Raw genomic sequence first — 17093 nt, 5'->3', positions numbered from 1 at the left:
CCGAGTGCTCCCTGGGGATGTGTGTGTGGGGATGGCCTCGGGTCCGCAAACCAAGGGGCTGGCGGGTTTGGGGCACCAGGTCCCAAATTCGAATTCCTTGGCCTTGGCCAGGAGGGTGGCAGGCAGGAGGTGGTCGGGGGGCTGTTGACGCCCAGTCCAGGCCCTTCGCAGTACTGCTCGCTTAGTCCTCCTGGACTCCGCTCAAACCCAGCTGCACAGGCCTGGTGCCAGGCCGAGGCCCTTCTGTCTCCCGGGGCGGAGTCCGGCCTAGGCCCTGGCAGCCGCACAGCGGACAATCGGGGAAGGGAGCCCCCTGCTGCCCAGCGCAGGAACCGGGCCCTGGACGTCGGAGGTCCGTGGCGAGACAGGACCCCTGGACCAGCCTTGCAGCCCACGGGGCTGGCGGGACCCCACCCCTCCCTGGAAAGCCAGAGCTGCCCTCGCCCAGGATTTTGCCTCAGATGTGCAGTCACGGCCACTGCAGAAACTCCACCTTCTGACCTACTTCTTCGAGGTCCACGTGACACTCGGCAAACTCACTCCTGCACGGCAGTACCGCTCGGCAGAAGCAGCCACATGGAGACACACAGCATTCTTTTGAGAGGGTTGATTTGAGAGGCAGAGTGACGAGGGGTGGGGTGGGGGAAGGTCTTCCACCGCTGGTTCACTCCCCAGACCTGCGATGTCCGAGGCCAGGAACCTGGAGCTCCATCCGGGTCTCCGACCGCATCTGCCCTCCCCGGCACCTGGATCAGAAGTGCACAGGAGCTGGGACTTGAGCCAGGCACTGCTACGTGGGACAAGGATGTCTGTAAACTGTGGTTTCTGGGGCGCCTGCGAGGTGTTCCCAGGAGAGAAGCGAGCTCAGGGGAAGATCCGCCGGCGTGGGTGTCGGGCCTAGCAGCCGAGATGCCCAGGCTGTGCCAGGACTTGATGCCTGGCTCCTGCGGACTCTGGGGGGTGACAGTCACTTCAAGCACCTGGGCCCCTGCCACCCATGTGGGAGCCCTGCATTTCCAGTCTGGGCTCCTGGCGTTGGCTTGGCCCGGCCACCGCCACTGCGGGCACCGGCAGTGAGCCAGATGGAAGGTCGTCCCTTTCACATAAATATTTGTGTAGTTTGGTGCGGTTTAGTGTATTTGCAGTGCTGGGTGCCCTGGCTCACCACGTTCTGGAACTTTTCTTCTTTAAAGATTTGTCCATTTGTAAGCAGCTGGGACTGGGCCAGGCTGAAGCCAGGAGCCTCCGGCATTCGTGGCAGGGGCCCAGCTGCTGCCTCCCCAGGGGCGTTAGTGGGACGCTGGGTTGGGAACTGAGCAGCTGGGCCTCAAACCAACACTGACACGAGCTTAACCCGCGGAGCCCCATCGGGGCACCGAGACCGCAACTTCTAGAGGACCACAATGCTGACGACGGTGCTTTGTCTGCCAAGACGCCCATGCAGTGTGGGGCAGGTGTTTAGCTCAGCTGTTAGGGAGCTCCTCGCTCCGGCTTCTCGCGCATGTAGTGCCGGCTCAAGTCGTTGGGTTCCTGCCCCGCACATGGGAGACCCGCACTCAACTCCTGTCTCCCAGAGAGAAGTTAACTACTGGAGGAGGGCTCTCCATTTACCTCCGAAACAATAAATTTAAAAACTATTTTTAAAGATTTATATGAAAGGCAGAGTTTCAGGGAGAGACAGAGACTGAGTGAGATCTTCCATCTGATGTTTCACTCCACTAACGGCAGCGATAGCAGGAGCAGGGTGGATCCGCAGCTGGGAGCCAGGAGCCGGGAACTTCCTCCAGACCTCCCCGTGGGTGCAGGGGCCCAAGCACCAGGCGTCTCCCACTGCAGTCCCAGGAGCATCAGCAGGGCACTGGGTCAGAAGTGGAGCCCCCGGGGCCTGAACTGCTGCCCACACGGGACTTGGGCTCCACAGGCAGCATCTTTCCCCGCTACGCCACTACTCCACCCTTAGCCTGAGTCCTAACCGCCTAGCCACACACGGGCCTGAAGGCATGTTGAGGGCAAGCTGAAGGCGGTGCCATGCAGCCTCGTGCTCCCCCTCCCGGCCCTGTCCAGGGGCCCCTCCCCCAATCCGAGTCTCCCCAGGCCCCAGTAAGGAGCTAGGGTACTGGGGCTCCCAGTCTTGGAAACAACTAACACAGTGAGGAGATCCTGGAAGACAGCTCCTGGCTGAGGATCCCAGACTGTGCCGGGGCCGCCAGGCAGATGGCACCCAGCCCTGAAGAGGGGTCCTGAGCTGGGGTCTTGAGCCTGTTGTGCAGAGCTGCCCCTCCCCCACATACTGAGATCCTGTTCCCAGAGCTGTGAGGGAGGGGCTTAGAGAACTGACCCCACGTTACCTGCAGATATGGGTAAGCTGGGGTCGGGGAGTTCCCCTGCCCCCTGTCCCCTCCCGCATCCCCACTCTGCACCCCACCCCTGGTCTTTGAATAAAGCTTGAATGTCAGTGGAGTCTCTGTGTCCCTGAGGTGGGGGAGATGGGCTGGAAGACTCCACGGGCACACACTGACCCCCTCTGCAGCAGCTGTGGGGCAGGGTGGGCAGGGGAGGAGGCTCCAGATTCCTCAGGGGGAAAGGTATCCTGGGGCCAGCACCCTCCTTTGAAATATGGCCAACTACATCACACCCACCAAACAGAAGCAGGCTGTCCTACACAGAGGCAGCCACCAGAAATCCTCTCTCACTGACACCCATCCCCTGGAACCAGGGCCCCGGGTTGGAGAGTTCGTGTCGGGGGCTCCCCTCCACTCCTCTGTTGCACAGCCCCAGAGCCAGGCCCTGGGCAGGCCCCTGGTGCCCTGCTTCCTGAGTCCTGCAGGCTGGCCAGGAGCTTGCTGTGTGCCCAGGCCTCTGGCATCTCCCTCGTCCACGGCTGGCACCCCTGGAACTGGCCCCTGTCCTAGTGCAGACAGCCCAGACTCCGGCAGCTCTTGCACACCCTCCTGGCTGAATGCCCTGGGAGCGCCATCAGGCGTCCAGCCTGGCCCAACCCCAGCACAAGCCTGGGCACCAGCCCTCGTAGCACTCTGGGCAGTGTCAGGCCCTGGCACCGCTTTCTCTGCCATGGCCCCGGCTGAGCCGTTGGCAGCTCCCTCCCCACCACCAACTCCCCCTGCACAGCCCCATCCATCTTCACTCAATATACAAAAACACTGAAGAGATAACCAGGGGTGGGTGTTGGCACAGTGAGAAGTCACACCCACATCCCTGAGTGCCTGGGTCTGGGTCCTGGCTCCATGTGGGTCAGATCCATTTCTTGCACAGTGCACCCTGGGAAGGAGGGAGGTGATGACTCAAGGACTTGGGTTCCTGACAGGCACTGGAGACACTGGCTCCCGGCTTAGGCCAGCACAGCTGGAGCTGTTGCAGCTCTTTGGGAAATGAACCAGTGGGTGGGAGTGCTACCTCCCTTACTCTCTTCTCTCTGCCTTTCAAATACAGAAACATCTTGAGAAGAGAGAGACAGAGACAGGATCAGGCGTTGTGTGGCCCCTGATGAAGCGCCTTTGGGAGACCTGCATGTCATACCAGAGTGCCCGTTGAAGCCCTGCTGCTTCCCTCCCTCAGCTCCCTGGGATGCAGTGGATGACGACCCCTGCACTTAGGGCCCTGCCACCCAGGTGCGACCCGGATGGAGTTCCTCCTGGTTTGCCCAGCTCAGCCCAGTGAAAGCATATGGGGAGTGAAGTAGCAGATGGGAGACCAATCCGAGGACTTCCCTATCTTTGTGTCACTCTGCCTTTCAAATCAGTAAATAAATAAATAAGTCATTCAAAACAAAATTAGGCCAGATCCGCAGCTCAGTAGGCTAATCCTCGTCCTGCGGCGCAGGCACCCCGGGTTCTAGTCCCGGCTGGGGCACCGGATTCTGTCTGGTTGCCCCTCTTCCAGTCCAGCTCTCTGCCCTGGCCCGGGAGTGCAGTGGAGGATGGCCCAGGTCCTTGGGCCCTGCACCCGCATGGGAGACCAGGAGGAAGCACCTGGCTCCGGGCTTCGGATCAGCATGGTGCACCGGCCGCAGCAGCCATTGGAGGGTGAACCAATGGAAAAGGAATGAGCACAGCATGGGGTTGCTGTCATGGCACAGGGCCCTGTGGCTTAGCCGCCTGCACCTGGCATCAAACTGGAGTCCCTGGCGCTCCACCTCTGACCCAGCTCCATGCTACCAGCCTGGGAAAAGCAGGGGACGGTGGCCCCAAGTGTTTGGGCCCTTGAACCCACCTGGGAGACCTGGGTGGAGCCCCTCTCCTGGTTTCAGCCTGGGTCACTTAAGGCCTTTGTGGCAGCAGAGCTGTGGGCCGGCAGATGGAGGAGCTCTCTTTCCCTGTCTCTCCCGCTCTCTTGGAAGTCTTTCAATAAATCAATAAAAGAGAAGGAAGCCTGTGTTCCCACGGAGCCCACCCCGTGAATGTTCACAGCGGCTGTCTGGGCCATAGCAACCCAAATGTCCTCAAGGCGTGCACGGACCACGTCCGGCCTTGCCCCAGAGAGGAGTCGAGTGCTGCCGCCCAGCCCCGCCCGGATGAAGGGGAAGGAGGCATCTGCACAGACTGCACCGACGACTCCATGGACACGATGCTCCTTTTGGGATTTACTTATTGGAAAAGCTGAGTTGTAGAGACAGAGACATGGAGAGAGAAAGAGAGAGAGGGAGAGAGAGAGAGGGAGAGAGAGAGGGACAGAGAAAGAGAGGGACAGAGAGAGAGGGACAGAGAGAGATCTTCCATCCAGTGTTCACTCCACAAACGGCTTCGAAGGCTGGGACTGGGCCAGGCTGGAGCCAGGAGCCTGGACACCATCCTGTGTGGCACGGAGGTGGCAGGCACCCAGGCTCTGGGGCCATCTTCTGCTGCTTTCCCAGGCACATTAGGAGCGGGCTGGACTGGAAGAAGAGCAGCCCACCCTCCAACCGCTGCCCACATGGAATGCCTGTGTCACACACAGTGGCTTAACCCACTGTGCACGGTGCTGGCCCATATAGGACATTCTTGCAAAACACAAACTTGTAGTGGTTCCCAGAGGTTGGGAGGGGAGGAGGGCAGCCAGAGCGTGGCTGAGGAGTGTGCGGGTGATGGAGCTGGCTGTGTGTGGCAGCTGCTGGTTACAGCCCAGACAAGCCTAAAGCGACAGAGGCGACTATCTTGTGCTGGGATTTTTCTTCTATCTCGTCGTGTGGGGAGGCTATCGGCCTCACTGCTGGGAGAGCCGGGTCAGGGCCCACCTCCACTCCTGCTGGTGTGGCCCCGGGAGGCAGCACTGACAGCTGCACTACCTGGATTCTGCCACTCCCACGGGAGACCTGGATGCACTTCCTGGCTCCTGGCCTCAGCCCTGGCCCAGCTCCGGCCGTCCAGGCCCTCGTCTGCCTGGCAAGTACACAAAGGATCTCTAAGACATAGAAGGCAGGTGCCCGTGCTGCAGCAGCCCCGCCCAGGGCAACACTGGGGTCCCCAGCAGCAGCACGTGACCTCAGGTGGCTGATCTCCCATCAGCCTGCCGGCTCCTCCCAAGCTCAGGGCACAGAGGGCTCCGCTCAGCGCCCCAGGGAGAGCCGTGTTCCTGGAGGGAACTCAGGGTCACAGACACCCGTGGGTCGGCCTGACCAGTGCCTGGGTGGGGTGGCCCGAGGGCGGGCAGCGGCCCCTGCTGCTCTGGTTGTCCCCATTTTGTGACTCTGGGAGGATGAGGACAGCGCAGCACGGCCATGCCGGGATGACCCCTGGGACGGCAGGGCCCCTATCTCCCCTGGACCCAGTGGAGAGACTGCGGCCAACGCCCCTGGAAGGCCCAGCAAGAGTGGTAGCCCCTCACCCGCCTCCCCCACCAGGCCCTGACCTCCCTCTGTCATTGCTCCAGATAAGAGACCCCACCCCCACAGCCCCTTCTGCTCCTCCCCTCTTCCCAGAAGAGCCAGGGCCTGGCTGGACTCTGCTCCCCGTATATAAGGGAGCCTGCGGGCTGAGCACCACCACACCCAGTGCTCAGCACCTCCAGCCCCTGTGCAGCAGCCCAGCCCCGGCCTCACCATGTCTCTGACCAAGAGCGAGAGGACCATCATCATGTCCCTCTGGGACAAGGTCTCCTCCCAGTCTGAGGCCATCGGCACTGAGGCCCTGGAGAGGTAGGTGCCCCATGGGTCCAGACCAGGGACGGGGAGAGGTCAGGAGGAGGGACGGTGACGCAGTGGCCAGTCTTCCTGCTCACAGCCTCCACCAGCAGCTGGGGACTGAGTGACAGGAACAGGGGAGCAGGGGCTGGGCTGGGCCGCAGTCCCTGTCTGAAATGCCCGTGTGCGCTCCCTGTGGACTGCACGCTGGGTTTTGCCTTGCAAACACTGCGTGAAAGTGGGCTTCTCCTGACTGCTGGGTGTGGGGCGCCTGCCCCCAGGCTCTTCCTCAGCGTCCCGCAGACCAAGACCTACTTCCCGCACTTCGACCTGCGCCCGGGCTCCGCGCAGCTGCGCACTCACGGCGCCAAGGTGGCGGCCGCGCTGGACGACGCGGTCAAGAACATGGACAACTTGGATAGCGCGCTGTCCCCACTAAGAGACCTGCTCGCCTACAAGCTGCGCATTGACCCGGTCAACTTCAGGGTGAGCGCAGAGCACGGGCGACTGGGTGGGACGGGGCCTTGTGGGCAGGGCTGGGCGCGAGGTCCGGGCCGGGGTGGGGTCCTGGATCCGGGGAGGCCCTTGGTGTCTACCTCTCCGCCCTCTGCTGACCGCCCCCTGGCGCACAGCTCCTGTCCCACTGCCTGCAGGTCACCCTGGCCAGGAACCTGCCCAGAGACTTCACCGCCGAGGCCCAAGCTGCCTGGGACAAGTTCCTGGGCCGAATGTCTGACGTCGAGACCGCTAAGTAGTCCTGAGCGTGGCTCCGCACCCCTGGACAGCCGGACACCCCTCCCGTGTCCCTGACCCGCCCGGGCACCCCTTCTACTCCCCAATAAACTCATGCAGAAGGATGAGCTGTGTCCCGCTTTCCTTGTGCCAGGGAAAAGGGGCAGAAGCTGTGCCCAGCGGGCCGGGTCGGTGTCCGCAGTGCGGGCCGACTCCCGCGACCCTAGCGGCTGCACTGGGGATCCAGCCGCTCCCTCCATCCCGGGGAGCATCCCCAGGTCCCTCGGAGAGTTCGAGCGGCACAGGCGCTCTGAGTCCCGCAGGCTGAAGGCTGGGCACTCCTTTGGCACAGGCCGGTCGTTGATCTGATAAGGTCATGCAGGGCGGTGGCGCCGGCGCCGGCCAGGTACAATAAGCGCACCCGCCACATCCGGGTCCCGCTCCAGATCTCTGGCCAGGATCACACATCCGGGAGGTGCTGGGGCACAGTGGGTCCTGCGGGGTTACAGACCCTCAGCGAGGCCAGAGCAGGAACTCAGTTCAGGAGCAGGGAAGAGCTGTCACGGAGCCTCACGGCTGCCTGCAGGTGCTCCTCCCAGGAGCTACAACGGGAGCAGGGGCCTGGCTTCATTCACCCCGAGGCACTCCCTGTGGTCCGTGTCGTTCCTGGGTCTTTTACTTTAAACATGCTAATATACCTCGTGATGTGACAGAGTCTAGACATTACGGGTTTTTTAAAGGAGATTTATTTATTTGAAAGGCAGAGTTACAGAGAAAGAGGCAGAGACAGAGAACAAGAGATCTTCCATCTGCTGGATGGCTCCTCAAATGGCCACAGTGGCCAGGGCTGGGCCAGACCACAGTCAGGCGCCAGGAGCTTCTTCCAGACCTCCCCATGGGTGCAGGGGCCCAAGCACCCAGGCGTCTCCCACTGCAGTCCCAGGAGCATCGGCAGGGCGCTGGGTCAGAAGTGGAGCCCCCGGGGCCTGAACTGCTGCCCACACGGGACTTGGGCTCCACAGGCAGCATCTTTCCCCGCTACGCCACTACTCCACCCTTAGCCTGAGTCCTAACCGCCTAGCCACACACGGGCCCGAAGGCATGTTGAGGGCAAGCTGAAGGTGGTGCCATGCAGCCTCGTGCCCCCCCTCGGCCCTGTCCAGGGGCCCCTCCCCCAATCCGAGTCTCCCCAGGCCCCAGTAAGGAGCTAGGGTACTGGGGCTCCCAGTCTTGGAAACAACTAACACAGTGAGGAGATCCTGGAAGACAGCTCCTGGCTGAGGATCCCAGACTGTGCCGGGGCCGCCAGGCAGATGGCACCCAGCCCTGAAGAGGGGTCCTGGGGCTGGGGTCTTGAGCCTGTTGTGCAGAGCTGCCCCTCCCCCACATACTGAGATCCTGTTCCCAGAGCTGTGAGGGAGGGGCTTAGAGAACTGACCCCACGTTACCTGCAGATATGGGTAAGCTGGACCGGGGAGTTCCCCTGCCTTCTGCCCCCTGCACCCCCCATCCCCGCAGCCCACCCCTGGTCTTTGAATAAAGTCTGAGTGAGTGGCCGACAGTGTCCGTGGAGTCTGTGACCTGAGGTGCAGGGCCGGCCTGGGGACACGTCCGTGCACGTGCCGAGGCCCCTGTGCAGCTGCAGGGGACAGGAGTGGGCAACTGGCTGGTTCCTTCCTTCCTGCTTGCAAGTCCACGAGGGGCTGCTGAAAGAATCCCCCCCCCCGACACATGCACACACTCGTGCCACTCGGCTGCCTCCAGCCTGGGTCCCCGGCTCCCCCAGGATCTCGGGGGGGCACTGGCTCTCCCTCAGCCTCCAAACGTACCCACCCACCCACCCACCCACCCACCCACGGTGCAGACAAAACCGGAGGTCGAGTGCAGGCTGCAGATCCCAGCAGCACCCGGGGACGCTCACTCCTAAGACCCTTAGGTCGCGCTTGGGGCCAGTGAGGCCCGGTGCCCACGCGGCCACCCTGGGGCTGGCACCCCTGCACTGAGGCAGCGGGGGCCCGGGGTGGACAGTGCCCGCGGCAGGCTTCCTTCCTGAAGAGGGAGGTTTGCCGTGCCATCCAGCCCCTGGCTAACACCAGTGTCCTCTCACGCCCAGTCTGGGGCTCCTCCTTGGAGGACACCGTGGCAGCCCCTTGGGCACCTCGGGGGCAGTGGGAGCCGTGGGAAGGGGCGTCTTCGCTCCTTGAGAGGAAGGGAGACAGGTGAGGGTGGGGCGGGACAGGTGCACCTGAGCAGGTGAGTGGGCAGACTGTGGTGCCGCCGTAGCCAGGAATGGTGGGGCACCGCCGTAGCCGGGAATGGTGGGGCACCGCCGTAGCCGGGAATGGTGGGGCACGGCTGAACCTGCAACACTGCCTGCTGAGGAGCAGCCGGGCGCAGGAGCCCACCCACTGGGGTGGAGACCCCGCTTCTCCAACCAGACGCCCAGCTCCGTGCAGCTCAGGTTGGGGAGCAGTGGTCATCGATGACCAGGCTGGAGACTCGGCTTCTTAGCCGCTGGCTTGCTTCCTCTGCTCCCGCCTGGGTTTTGTGGTCAGTCAGCAGAAGGGCGGGGGGGGGGGCTCCAGTGCCCAGGTCTGTGGGAGGGGTGGAGGCACTGTGAGGGGACCACTTGGGGGTGCGGCTGGCAGGGCGTGACCCCATGTGCTCTGTGGGTCTCCTGGAGTTCCATTCAGGGACGTGGCCCCCACAAGTGCCAGGGCTCAGCAGTGGGAGACACACTGCCCGGAGGCGGCACACCCACATTAGGTGGACCACAGACGCCAGTCCTCTGCTGGCCCCGGCTGTGTCCGGCTTCCCCTGACCCCCGCGTGCCCTCTCGGGTCCAGGGCCACCTCTGCAGCAAGCAGAGGCGCTCACTTGCCTGGAATCACGGCAGGCCAGTCCTGCTTGGTTTAACCCAGAGTGGACACTGATAAGTGTCATAAGTAGAAAGTATAGCTAATTGGCGTCATGGGTATACAGCTGCTATTTAGTAGGTTAGGAATTTGTGTGTGTGGCTGTCTCTGTAATTACAATTACAACCTCAGTGCCTTAAGTCATCAAAACTCAGCTTATAATGTCTGTGTGCATCTTGTTTCATAATTGGATAATGAATCTATATTCAAATTAATGTAACATTGATTTCTGTCCAAGAAAAATAAATGCAAGCATTTAAAAAATCTATGACTTTTTTTAAAAGTCCACATGTTGAATAATCCCATTTATTAAACACACACACACACACACAACAAGCAAATCCGTGGAAACAGAGAGGAGGTTGGTGGGCTGGAGGAGGGGCTGGAGGCACTGCCCCGGCAGTTTGGGAGTAGAGGTGGGGAGGGTCGCACGCGCTGGCTTGACAGCTCAGTGTGGGAGCTGCAAGGCTCGGCTAGGCACTCAGCAGGTGCAGGTGTTGGCCGCCCGCAACGGAACTCCTGCTGCGAGCCACCCCGACCGACCGCGCGGCGGCCCAGCCCGGGAGTCGCTGTCACCATCTCGCGCAGCGCCCGCGCTCTGCCGGGGTTCCGCGTCCTGTCCAGGTCTCCCTCTGCGCGTGTGCATAACATGTGTCTCCGCTGAATGTTTCAAATGTGTGTTTTGCTGAAAGGCCTGGGGTTCAGAGCGAGCCCGAAAGTGGCGGACCGAGACTGCGTGCGTGCGCGGGACTCCGGGTGCGCGCGGCGGCGCCGCGGGGCGGGACGGGCCTGCGCCACGCCCCCAGAGGCCCGCGGGGACCCGGCCCGCCGCGCCCGCCGCGCCCGCCGCTGCCCGCCGCGCCCGCCGCTGCCCGCCGCTGCCCGCCGCTGCCCGCCGCGCCCGCCGCTGCCCGCCGCTGCCCGCCGCTGCGGGATGGCGCTGTCGGCGGCGGAGCGGGCGCTGCTGCGCGCCCTGTGGAAGAAGCTGGGGAGCAACGTGGGCGTCTACGCGACCGAGGCCCTGGAGAGGTGCGCACCGGGAGGGCGCCCCCGGCCCGCCGCGCCCCGCGCCCGCGGGGCCCCCACACGCACCACATCCCCCTCCTCCCGCAGAACCTTGGAGGCCTTCCCGCGCACCAAGATCTACTTCTCCCACATGGACCTGAGCCCGGGCTCCGCCCAGGTCAGAGCCCACGGCCGCAAGGTGGCCGACGCGCTGACCCTCGCCGCAGACCACCTGGACGACCTGCCCGGCGCCCTGTCCGCTCTGAGCGACCTGCACGTGCGCACGCTGCGCGTGGACCCCCACCACTTCGGGGTGAGCGCCGGGACTTCGCCGGGGAGGGGGCTCCCCTAGGCGGGGTGGGGGAGGAGAATCGATGGACCGCGAGCGGGAACGACCCCTCCCTGCAGCTGCTGGGCCACTGTCTGCTGGTGACCCTCGCCCGGCACTACCCTGGAGACTTCGGCCCCGCCATGCACGCCTCGGTGGACAAATTCCTGCACCACGTGATCTCGGCGCTGACCTCCAAGTACCGCTGAATGGAGGTGGGAGGTCGTGGGACGCCCCGCCCCCCGCGACCCCGTCGTGTTGGAGTAAAGCCCCGAGGCAGCAGCCTGAACCGAGTGCTCCCTGGGGATGCGTGTGTGGGGATGGCCTCGGGTCCGCAAACCAAGGGGCTGGCGGGTTTGGGGCACCAGGTCCCAAATTCCAATTCCTTGGCCTTGGCCAGGAGGGTGGCAGGCGGGAGGTGGTCGGGGGGCTGTTGATGCCCAGTCCAGGCCCTTCGCAGTACTGCTCGCTTAGTCCTCCTGGACTCCGCTCAAACCCAGCTGCACAGGCCTGGTCCCAGGCCGAGGCCCTTCTGTCTCCCGGGGCGGAGTCCGGCCTAGGCCCTGGCAGCCGCACAGCGGACAATCGGGGAAGGGAGCCCCCTGCTGCCCAGCGCAGGAACCGGGCCCTGGACGTCGGAGGTCCGTGGCGAGACAGGACCCCTGGACCAGCCTTGCAGCCCACGGGGCTGGCGGGACCCCACCCCTCCCTGGAAAGCCAGAGCTGCCCTCGCTCAGGATTTTGCCTCAGATGTGCAGTCACGGCCACTGCAGAAACTCCACCTTCTGACCTACTTCTTCGAGGTCCACGTGACACTCGGCAAACTCACTCCTGCACGGCAGTACCGCTCGGCAGAAGCAGCCACATGGAGACACACAGCATTCTTTTGAGAGGGTTGATTTGAGAGGCAGAGTGACGAGGGGTGGGGTGGGGGAAGGTCTTCCACCGCTGGTTCACTCCCCAGACCTGCGATGTCCGAGGCCAGGAACCTGGAGCTCCATCCGGGTCTCCGACCGCATCTGCCCTCCCCGGCACCTGGATCAGAAGTGCACAGGAGCTGGGACTTGAGCCAGGCACTGCTACGTGGGACAAGGATGTCTGTAAACTGTGGTTTCTGGGGCGCCTGCGAGGTGTTCCCAGGAGAGAAGCGAGCTCAGGGGAAGATCCGCCGGCGTGGGTGTCGGGCCTAGCAGCCGAGATGCCCAGGCTGTGCCAGGACTTGATGCCTGGCTCCTGCGGACTCTGGGGGCTGACAGTCACTTCAAGCACCTGGGCCCCTGCCACCCATGTGGGAGCCCTGCATTTCCAGTCTGGGCTCCTGGCGTTGGCTTGGCCCGGCCACCGCCACTGCGGGCACCGGCAGTGAGCCAGATGGAAGGTCGTCCCTTTCACATAAATATTTGTGTAGTTTGGTGCGGTTTAGTGTATTTGCAGTGCTGGGTGCCCTGGCTCACCACGTTCTGGAACTTTTCTTCTTTAAAGATTTGTCCATTTGTAAGCAGCTGGGACTGGGCCAGGCTGAAGCCAGGAGCCTCCGGCATTCGTGGCAGGGGCCCAGCTGCTGCCTCCCCAGGGGCGTTAGTGGGACGCTGGGTTGGGAACTGAGCAGCTGGGCCTCAAACCAACACTGACACGAGCTTAACCCGCGGAGCCCCATCGGGGCACCGAGACCGCAACTTCTAGAGGACCACAATGCTGACGACGGTGCTTTGTCTGCCAAGACGCCCATGCAGTGTGGGGCAGGTGTTTAGCTCAGCTGTTAGGGAGCTCCTCGCTCCGGCTTCTCGCGCATGTAGTGCCGGCTCAAGTCGTTGGGTTCCTGCCCCGCACATGGGAGACCCGCACTCAACTCCTGTCTCCCAGAGAGAAGTTAACTACTGGAGGAGGGCTCTCCATTTACCTCCGAAACAATAAATTTAAAAACTATTTTTAAAGATTTATATGAAAGGCAGAGTTTCAGGGAGAGACAGAGACTGAGTGAGATCTTCCATCTGATGTTTCACTCCACTAACGGCAGCGATAGCAGGAGCAGGGTGGATCCGCAGCTGGGAGCCAGGAGCCGGGAACTTCCTCCACGTCTCCCAGTGGGTGCAGGGGCCCAAGCACCCAGGCGTCTCCCACTGCAGTCCCAGGAGCATCAGCAGGGCGCTGGGTCAGAAGTGGAGCCCCCGGGGCCTGAACTGCTGCCCACACGGGACTTGGGCTCCACAGGCAGCATCTTTCCCCGCTACGCCACTACTCCACCCTTAGCCTGAGTCCTAACAGCCTAGCCACACACGGGCCTGAAGGCATGTTGAGGGCAAGCTGAAGGCGGTGCCATGCAGCCTCGTGCTCCCCCTCCCAGCCCTGTCCAGGGGCCCCTCCCCCAATCCGAGTCTCCCCAGGCCCCAGTAAGGAGCTAGGGTACTGGGGCTCCCAGTCTTGGAAACAACTAACACAGTGAGGAGATCCTGGAAGACAGCTCCTGGCTGAGGATCCCAGACTGTGCCGGGGCCGCCAGGCAGATGGCACCCAGCCCTGAAGAGGGGTCCTGTGGCTGGGGTCTTGAGCCTGTTGTGCAGAGCTGCCCCTCCCCCACATACTGAGATCCTGTTCCCAGAGCTGTGAGGGAGGGGCTTAGAGAACTGACCCCACGTTACCTGCAGATATGGGTAAGCTGGGGTCGGGGAGTTCCCCTGCCCCCTGTCCCCTCCCGCATCCCCACTCTGCACCCCACCCCTGGTCTTTGAATAAAGCTTGAAAGTCAGTGGAGTCTCTGTGTCCCTGAGGTGGGGGAGATGGGCTGGAGGACTCCACGGGCACACACTGACCCCCTCTGCAGAAGCTGTGGGGCAGGAGTGGGCAGGGGAGGAGGCCCCAGATTCCTCAGGGGGAAAGGTGTCCGGGGCCAGCACCCTCCTTTGAAATATGGCCAACTACATCACACCCACCAAACAGAAGCAGGCTGTCCTACACAGAGGCAGCCACCAGAAATCCTCTCTCACTGACACCCATCCCCTGGAACCAGGGCCCCGGGTTGGAGAGTTCGTGTCGGGGGCTCACCTCCCCTCCTCTGTTGCACAGCCCCAGAGCCAGGCCCTGGGCAGGCCCCTGGTGCCCTGCTTCCTGAGTCCTGCAGGCTGGCCAGGAGCTCGCTGTGTGCCCAGGCCTCTGGCATCTCCCTCGTCCACGGCTGGCACCCCTGGAACTGGCCCCTGTCCTAGTGCAGACAGCCCAGACTCCGGCAGCTCTTGCACCACCCTCCTGGCTGAATGCCCTGGGAGCGCCATCAGGCGTCCAGCCTGGCCCAACTCCAGCACAAGCCTGGGCACCAGCCCTCGTAGCACTCTGGGCAGTGTCAGGCCCTGGCACCACTTTCTCTGCCATGGCCCCGGCTGAGCCGTTGGCAGCTCCCTCCCCACCACCAACTCCCCCTGCACAGCCCCATCCATCTTCACTCAATATACAAAAACACTGAAGAAATAACCAGGGGTGGGTGTTGGCACAGTGAGAAGTCACACCCACATCCCTGAGTGCCTGGGTCTGGGTCCTGGCTCCATGTGGGTCAGATCCATTTCTTGCACATGCACCCTGGGAAGGAGGGAGGTGATGACTCAAGGACTTGGGTTCCTGACAGGCTTGGAGACACTGGCTCCCGGCTTAGGCCAGCACAGCTGGAGCTGTTGCAGCTCTTTGGGAAGTGAACCAGTGGGTGGGAGTGCTACCTCCCTTACTCTCTTCTCTCTGCCTTTCAAATACAGAAACATCTTGAGAAGAGAGAGACAGAGACAGGATCAGGCGTTGTGTGGCCCTGATGAAGCACCCTTGGGAGGCCTGCATGTCGTACCAGAGTGCCCGTTGAAGCCCTGCTGCTTCCCTCCCTCAGCTCCCTGGGATGCAGTGGATGACGACCCCTGCACTTAGGGCCCTGCCACCCAGGTGCGACCCGGATGGAGTTCCTCCTGGTTTGCCCAGCTCAGCCCAGTGAAAGCATATGGGGAGTGAAGTAGCAGATGGGAGACCAATCCGAGGACTTCCCTATCTTTGTGTCTCTCTGCCTTTCAAATCAGTAAATAAATAAATAAGTCATTCAAAACAAAATTAGGCCGGATCCGCAGCTCAGTAGGCTAATCCTCGGCCTGCGGCGCCGGCACCCCGGGTTCTAGTCCCGGCTGGGGCACCGGATTCTGTCCGGTTGCTCCTCTTCCAGTCCAGCTCTCTGCCCTGGCCCGGGAGTGCAGTGGAGGATGGCCCAGGTCCTTGGGCCCTGCACCCGCATGGGAGACCAGGAGGAAGCACCTGGCTCCGGGCTTCGGATCAGCATGGTGTACCGGCCGCAGCAGCCATTGGAGGGTGAACCAATGGAAAAGGAATGAGCACAGCATGGGGTTGCTGTCATGGCACAGGGCCCTGTGGCTTAGCCGCCTGCACCTGGCATCAAACTGGAGTCCCTGGCACTCCACCTCTGACCCAGCTCCATGCTACCAGCCTGGGAAAAGCAGGGGACGGTGGCCCCAAGTGTTTGGGCCCTTGAACCCACCTGGGAGACCTGGGTGGAGCCCCTGCTCCTGGTTTCAGCCTGGGTCAGCTAAGGCCTTTGTGGCAGCAGAGCTGTGGGCCGGCAGATGGAGGAGCTCTCTCTTCTGTCTCTGCCTCTCTCTTGGAAGTCTTTCACTAAATCAATAAAATAATTTCAGCAAAACACTTGTACTAATATTCACCAGAAACGATAGAGCAGAGCAAATGAGCACACGCAAGGAGGCGTCCATGCTAGCAGAGGCACAGGGTAAGCCACAGGGACACACGGCGGCACGCCCGTCAGGACAGCCTGGAGGGACACGGTGGCACATTGCAGGCCGTGGCCCGTCCCTTCATGCCAACAGGGTGGGAACAGGGCAGCTTCCTAGGATGTCAGAGACACACGTGTCTACCCTGCTGGGAACCCTGCACAGAAGGAAGCCTGTGTTCCCACGGAGCCCACCCCGTGAATGTTCACAGCGGCTGTCTGGGCCATAGCAACCCAAATGTCCTCAAGGCGTGAAGGGACCACGTCCGGCCTTGCCCCAGAGAGGAGTCGAGTGCTGCCGCCCAGCCCCGCCCGGATGAGGGGAAGGAGGCATCTGCACAGACTGCACCGACGACTCCATGGACACGACGTTCCTTTTGGGATTTACTTATTGGAAAAGCTGAGTTGTAGAGACAGAGACATGGAGAGAGAAAGAGAGAGAGGGAGAGAGAGAGAGGGACAGAGAGAGAGAGGGACAGAGAGAGAGGGACAGAGAGAGATCTTCCATCCAGTGTTCACTCCACAAACGGCTTCGAAGGCTGGGACTGGGCCAGGCTGGAGCCAGGAGCCTGGACACCATCCTGTGTGGCACGGAGGTGGCAGGCACCCAGGCTCTGGGGCCATCTTCTGCTGCTTTCCCAGGCACATTAGGAGCGGGCTGGACTGGAAGAAGAGCAGCCCACCCTCCAACCGCTGCCCACATGGAATGCCTGTGTCACACACAGTGGCTTAACCCACTGTGCACGGTGCTGGCCCATACAGGACATTCTTGCAAAACACAAACTTGTAGTGGTTTCCAGAGGTTGGGAGGGGAGGAGGGCAGCCAGAGCGTGGCTGAGGAGTGTGCGGGTGATGGAGCTGGCTGTGTGTGGCAGCTGCTGGTTACAGCCCAGACAAGCCTAAAGCGACAGAGGTGACTATCTTGTGCTGGGATTTTTCTTCTATCTCGTCGTGTGGGGAGGCTATCGGCCTCACTGCTGGGAGAGCCGGGTCAGGGCCCACCTCCACTCCTGCTGGTGTGGCCCCGGGAGGCAGCACTGACAGCTGCACTACCTGGATTCTGCCACTCCCGCGGGAGACCTGGATGCACTTCCTGGCTCCTGGCCTCAGCCCTGGCCCAGCTCCTGCCGTGCAGGCCCTCGTCTGCCTGGCAAGTACACAAAGGATCTCGAAGACATAGAAGGCAGGTGCCCGTGCTGCAGCAGCCCCGCCCAGGGCAACACTGGGGTCCCC

The 17093-nt window shown here is 62.4% G+C and overlaps 2 protein-coding genes across 3 annotated transcripts; both read left to right on the top strand.

The window, feature by feature from the left end:
• Positions 1–5954: 5954 nt before the first annotated feature.
• LOC149120670 (hemoglobin subunit zeta-like) lies at positions 5955–6966 on the top strand. Its single transcript, XM_089321655.1, has 3 exons — positions 5955–6130; positions 6397–6601; positions 6769–6966. The coding sequence occupies exons 1-3, from the start codon at positions 6036–6038 to the stop codon at positions 6868–6870; spliced, it is 402 nt and encodes a 133-aa protein (XP_089177781.1). The 5' UTR covers positions 5955–6035; the 3' UTR covers positions 6871–6966.
• A 3445-nt stretch (positions 6967–10411) lies between these two features.
• Positions 10412–13841, top strand: LOC149120669 (hemoglobin subunit theta-1-like). Of its 2 annotated transcripts, XM_089321654.1 has the most exons (3): positions 10582–10791; positions 10876–11080; positions 11176–13841. In XM_089321654.1, exons 1-3 carry the CDS (start codon positions 10697–10699, stop codon positions 11302–11304), a joined length of 429 nt encoding a protein of 142 aa, XP_089177780.1. In that variant the 5' UTR covers positions 10582–10696; the 3' UTR covers positions 11305–13841. The 2 variants fall into 2 exon arrangements, with proteins under 2 accessions (XP_089177779.1, XP_089177780.1); XM_089321653.1 differs by having other exon boundaries at positions 10412–11080; positions 11176–11447.
• Positions 13842–17093: the final 3252 nt, after the last annotated feature.

This window comes from Oryctolagus cuniculus, chromosome 19 (assembly GCF_051225735.1).
Source record: "Oryctolagus cuniculus isolate XC-2025 breed Fujian yellow rabbit chromosome 19, ASM5122573v1, whole genome shotgun sequence".
Classification (NCBI taxonomy): Eukaryota; Metazoa; Chordata; class Mammalia; order Lagomorpha; family Leporidae; genus Oryctolagus; species Oryctolagus cuniculus.
Note: the sequence above shows the minus strand (reverse complement) of the source record. Positions and strands in the feature narration are given on the sequence as shown.

Excerpts from the sequence above, each read along its gene's own strand:
- LOC149120670 (XM_089321655.1), top strand. The coding sequence starts at position 6,036 with ATGTCTCTGACCAAGAGCGAGAGGACCATCATCATGTCCCTCTGGGAC. Across the intron at positions 6,131-6,396 it reads GGCACTGAGGCCCTGGAGAG|GCTCTTCCTCAGCGTCCCGC; the intron begins GTAGGTGCCCCA and ends GCCTGCCCCCAG. Across the intron at positions 6,602-6,768 it reads TTGACCCGGTCAACTTCAGG|GTCACCCTGGCCAGGAACCT; the intron begins GTGAGCGCAGAG and ends CACTGCCTGCAG.
- LOC149120669 (XM_089321653.1), top strand. The coding sequence starts at position 10,427 with ATGTTTCAAATGTGTGTTTTGCTGAAAGGCCTGGGGTTCAGAGCGAGC. Across the intron at positions 11,081-11,175 it reads TGGACCCCCACCACTTCGGG|CTGCTGGGCCACTGTCTGCT; the intron begins GTGAGCGCCGGG and ends CCCTCCCTGCAG.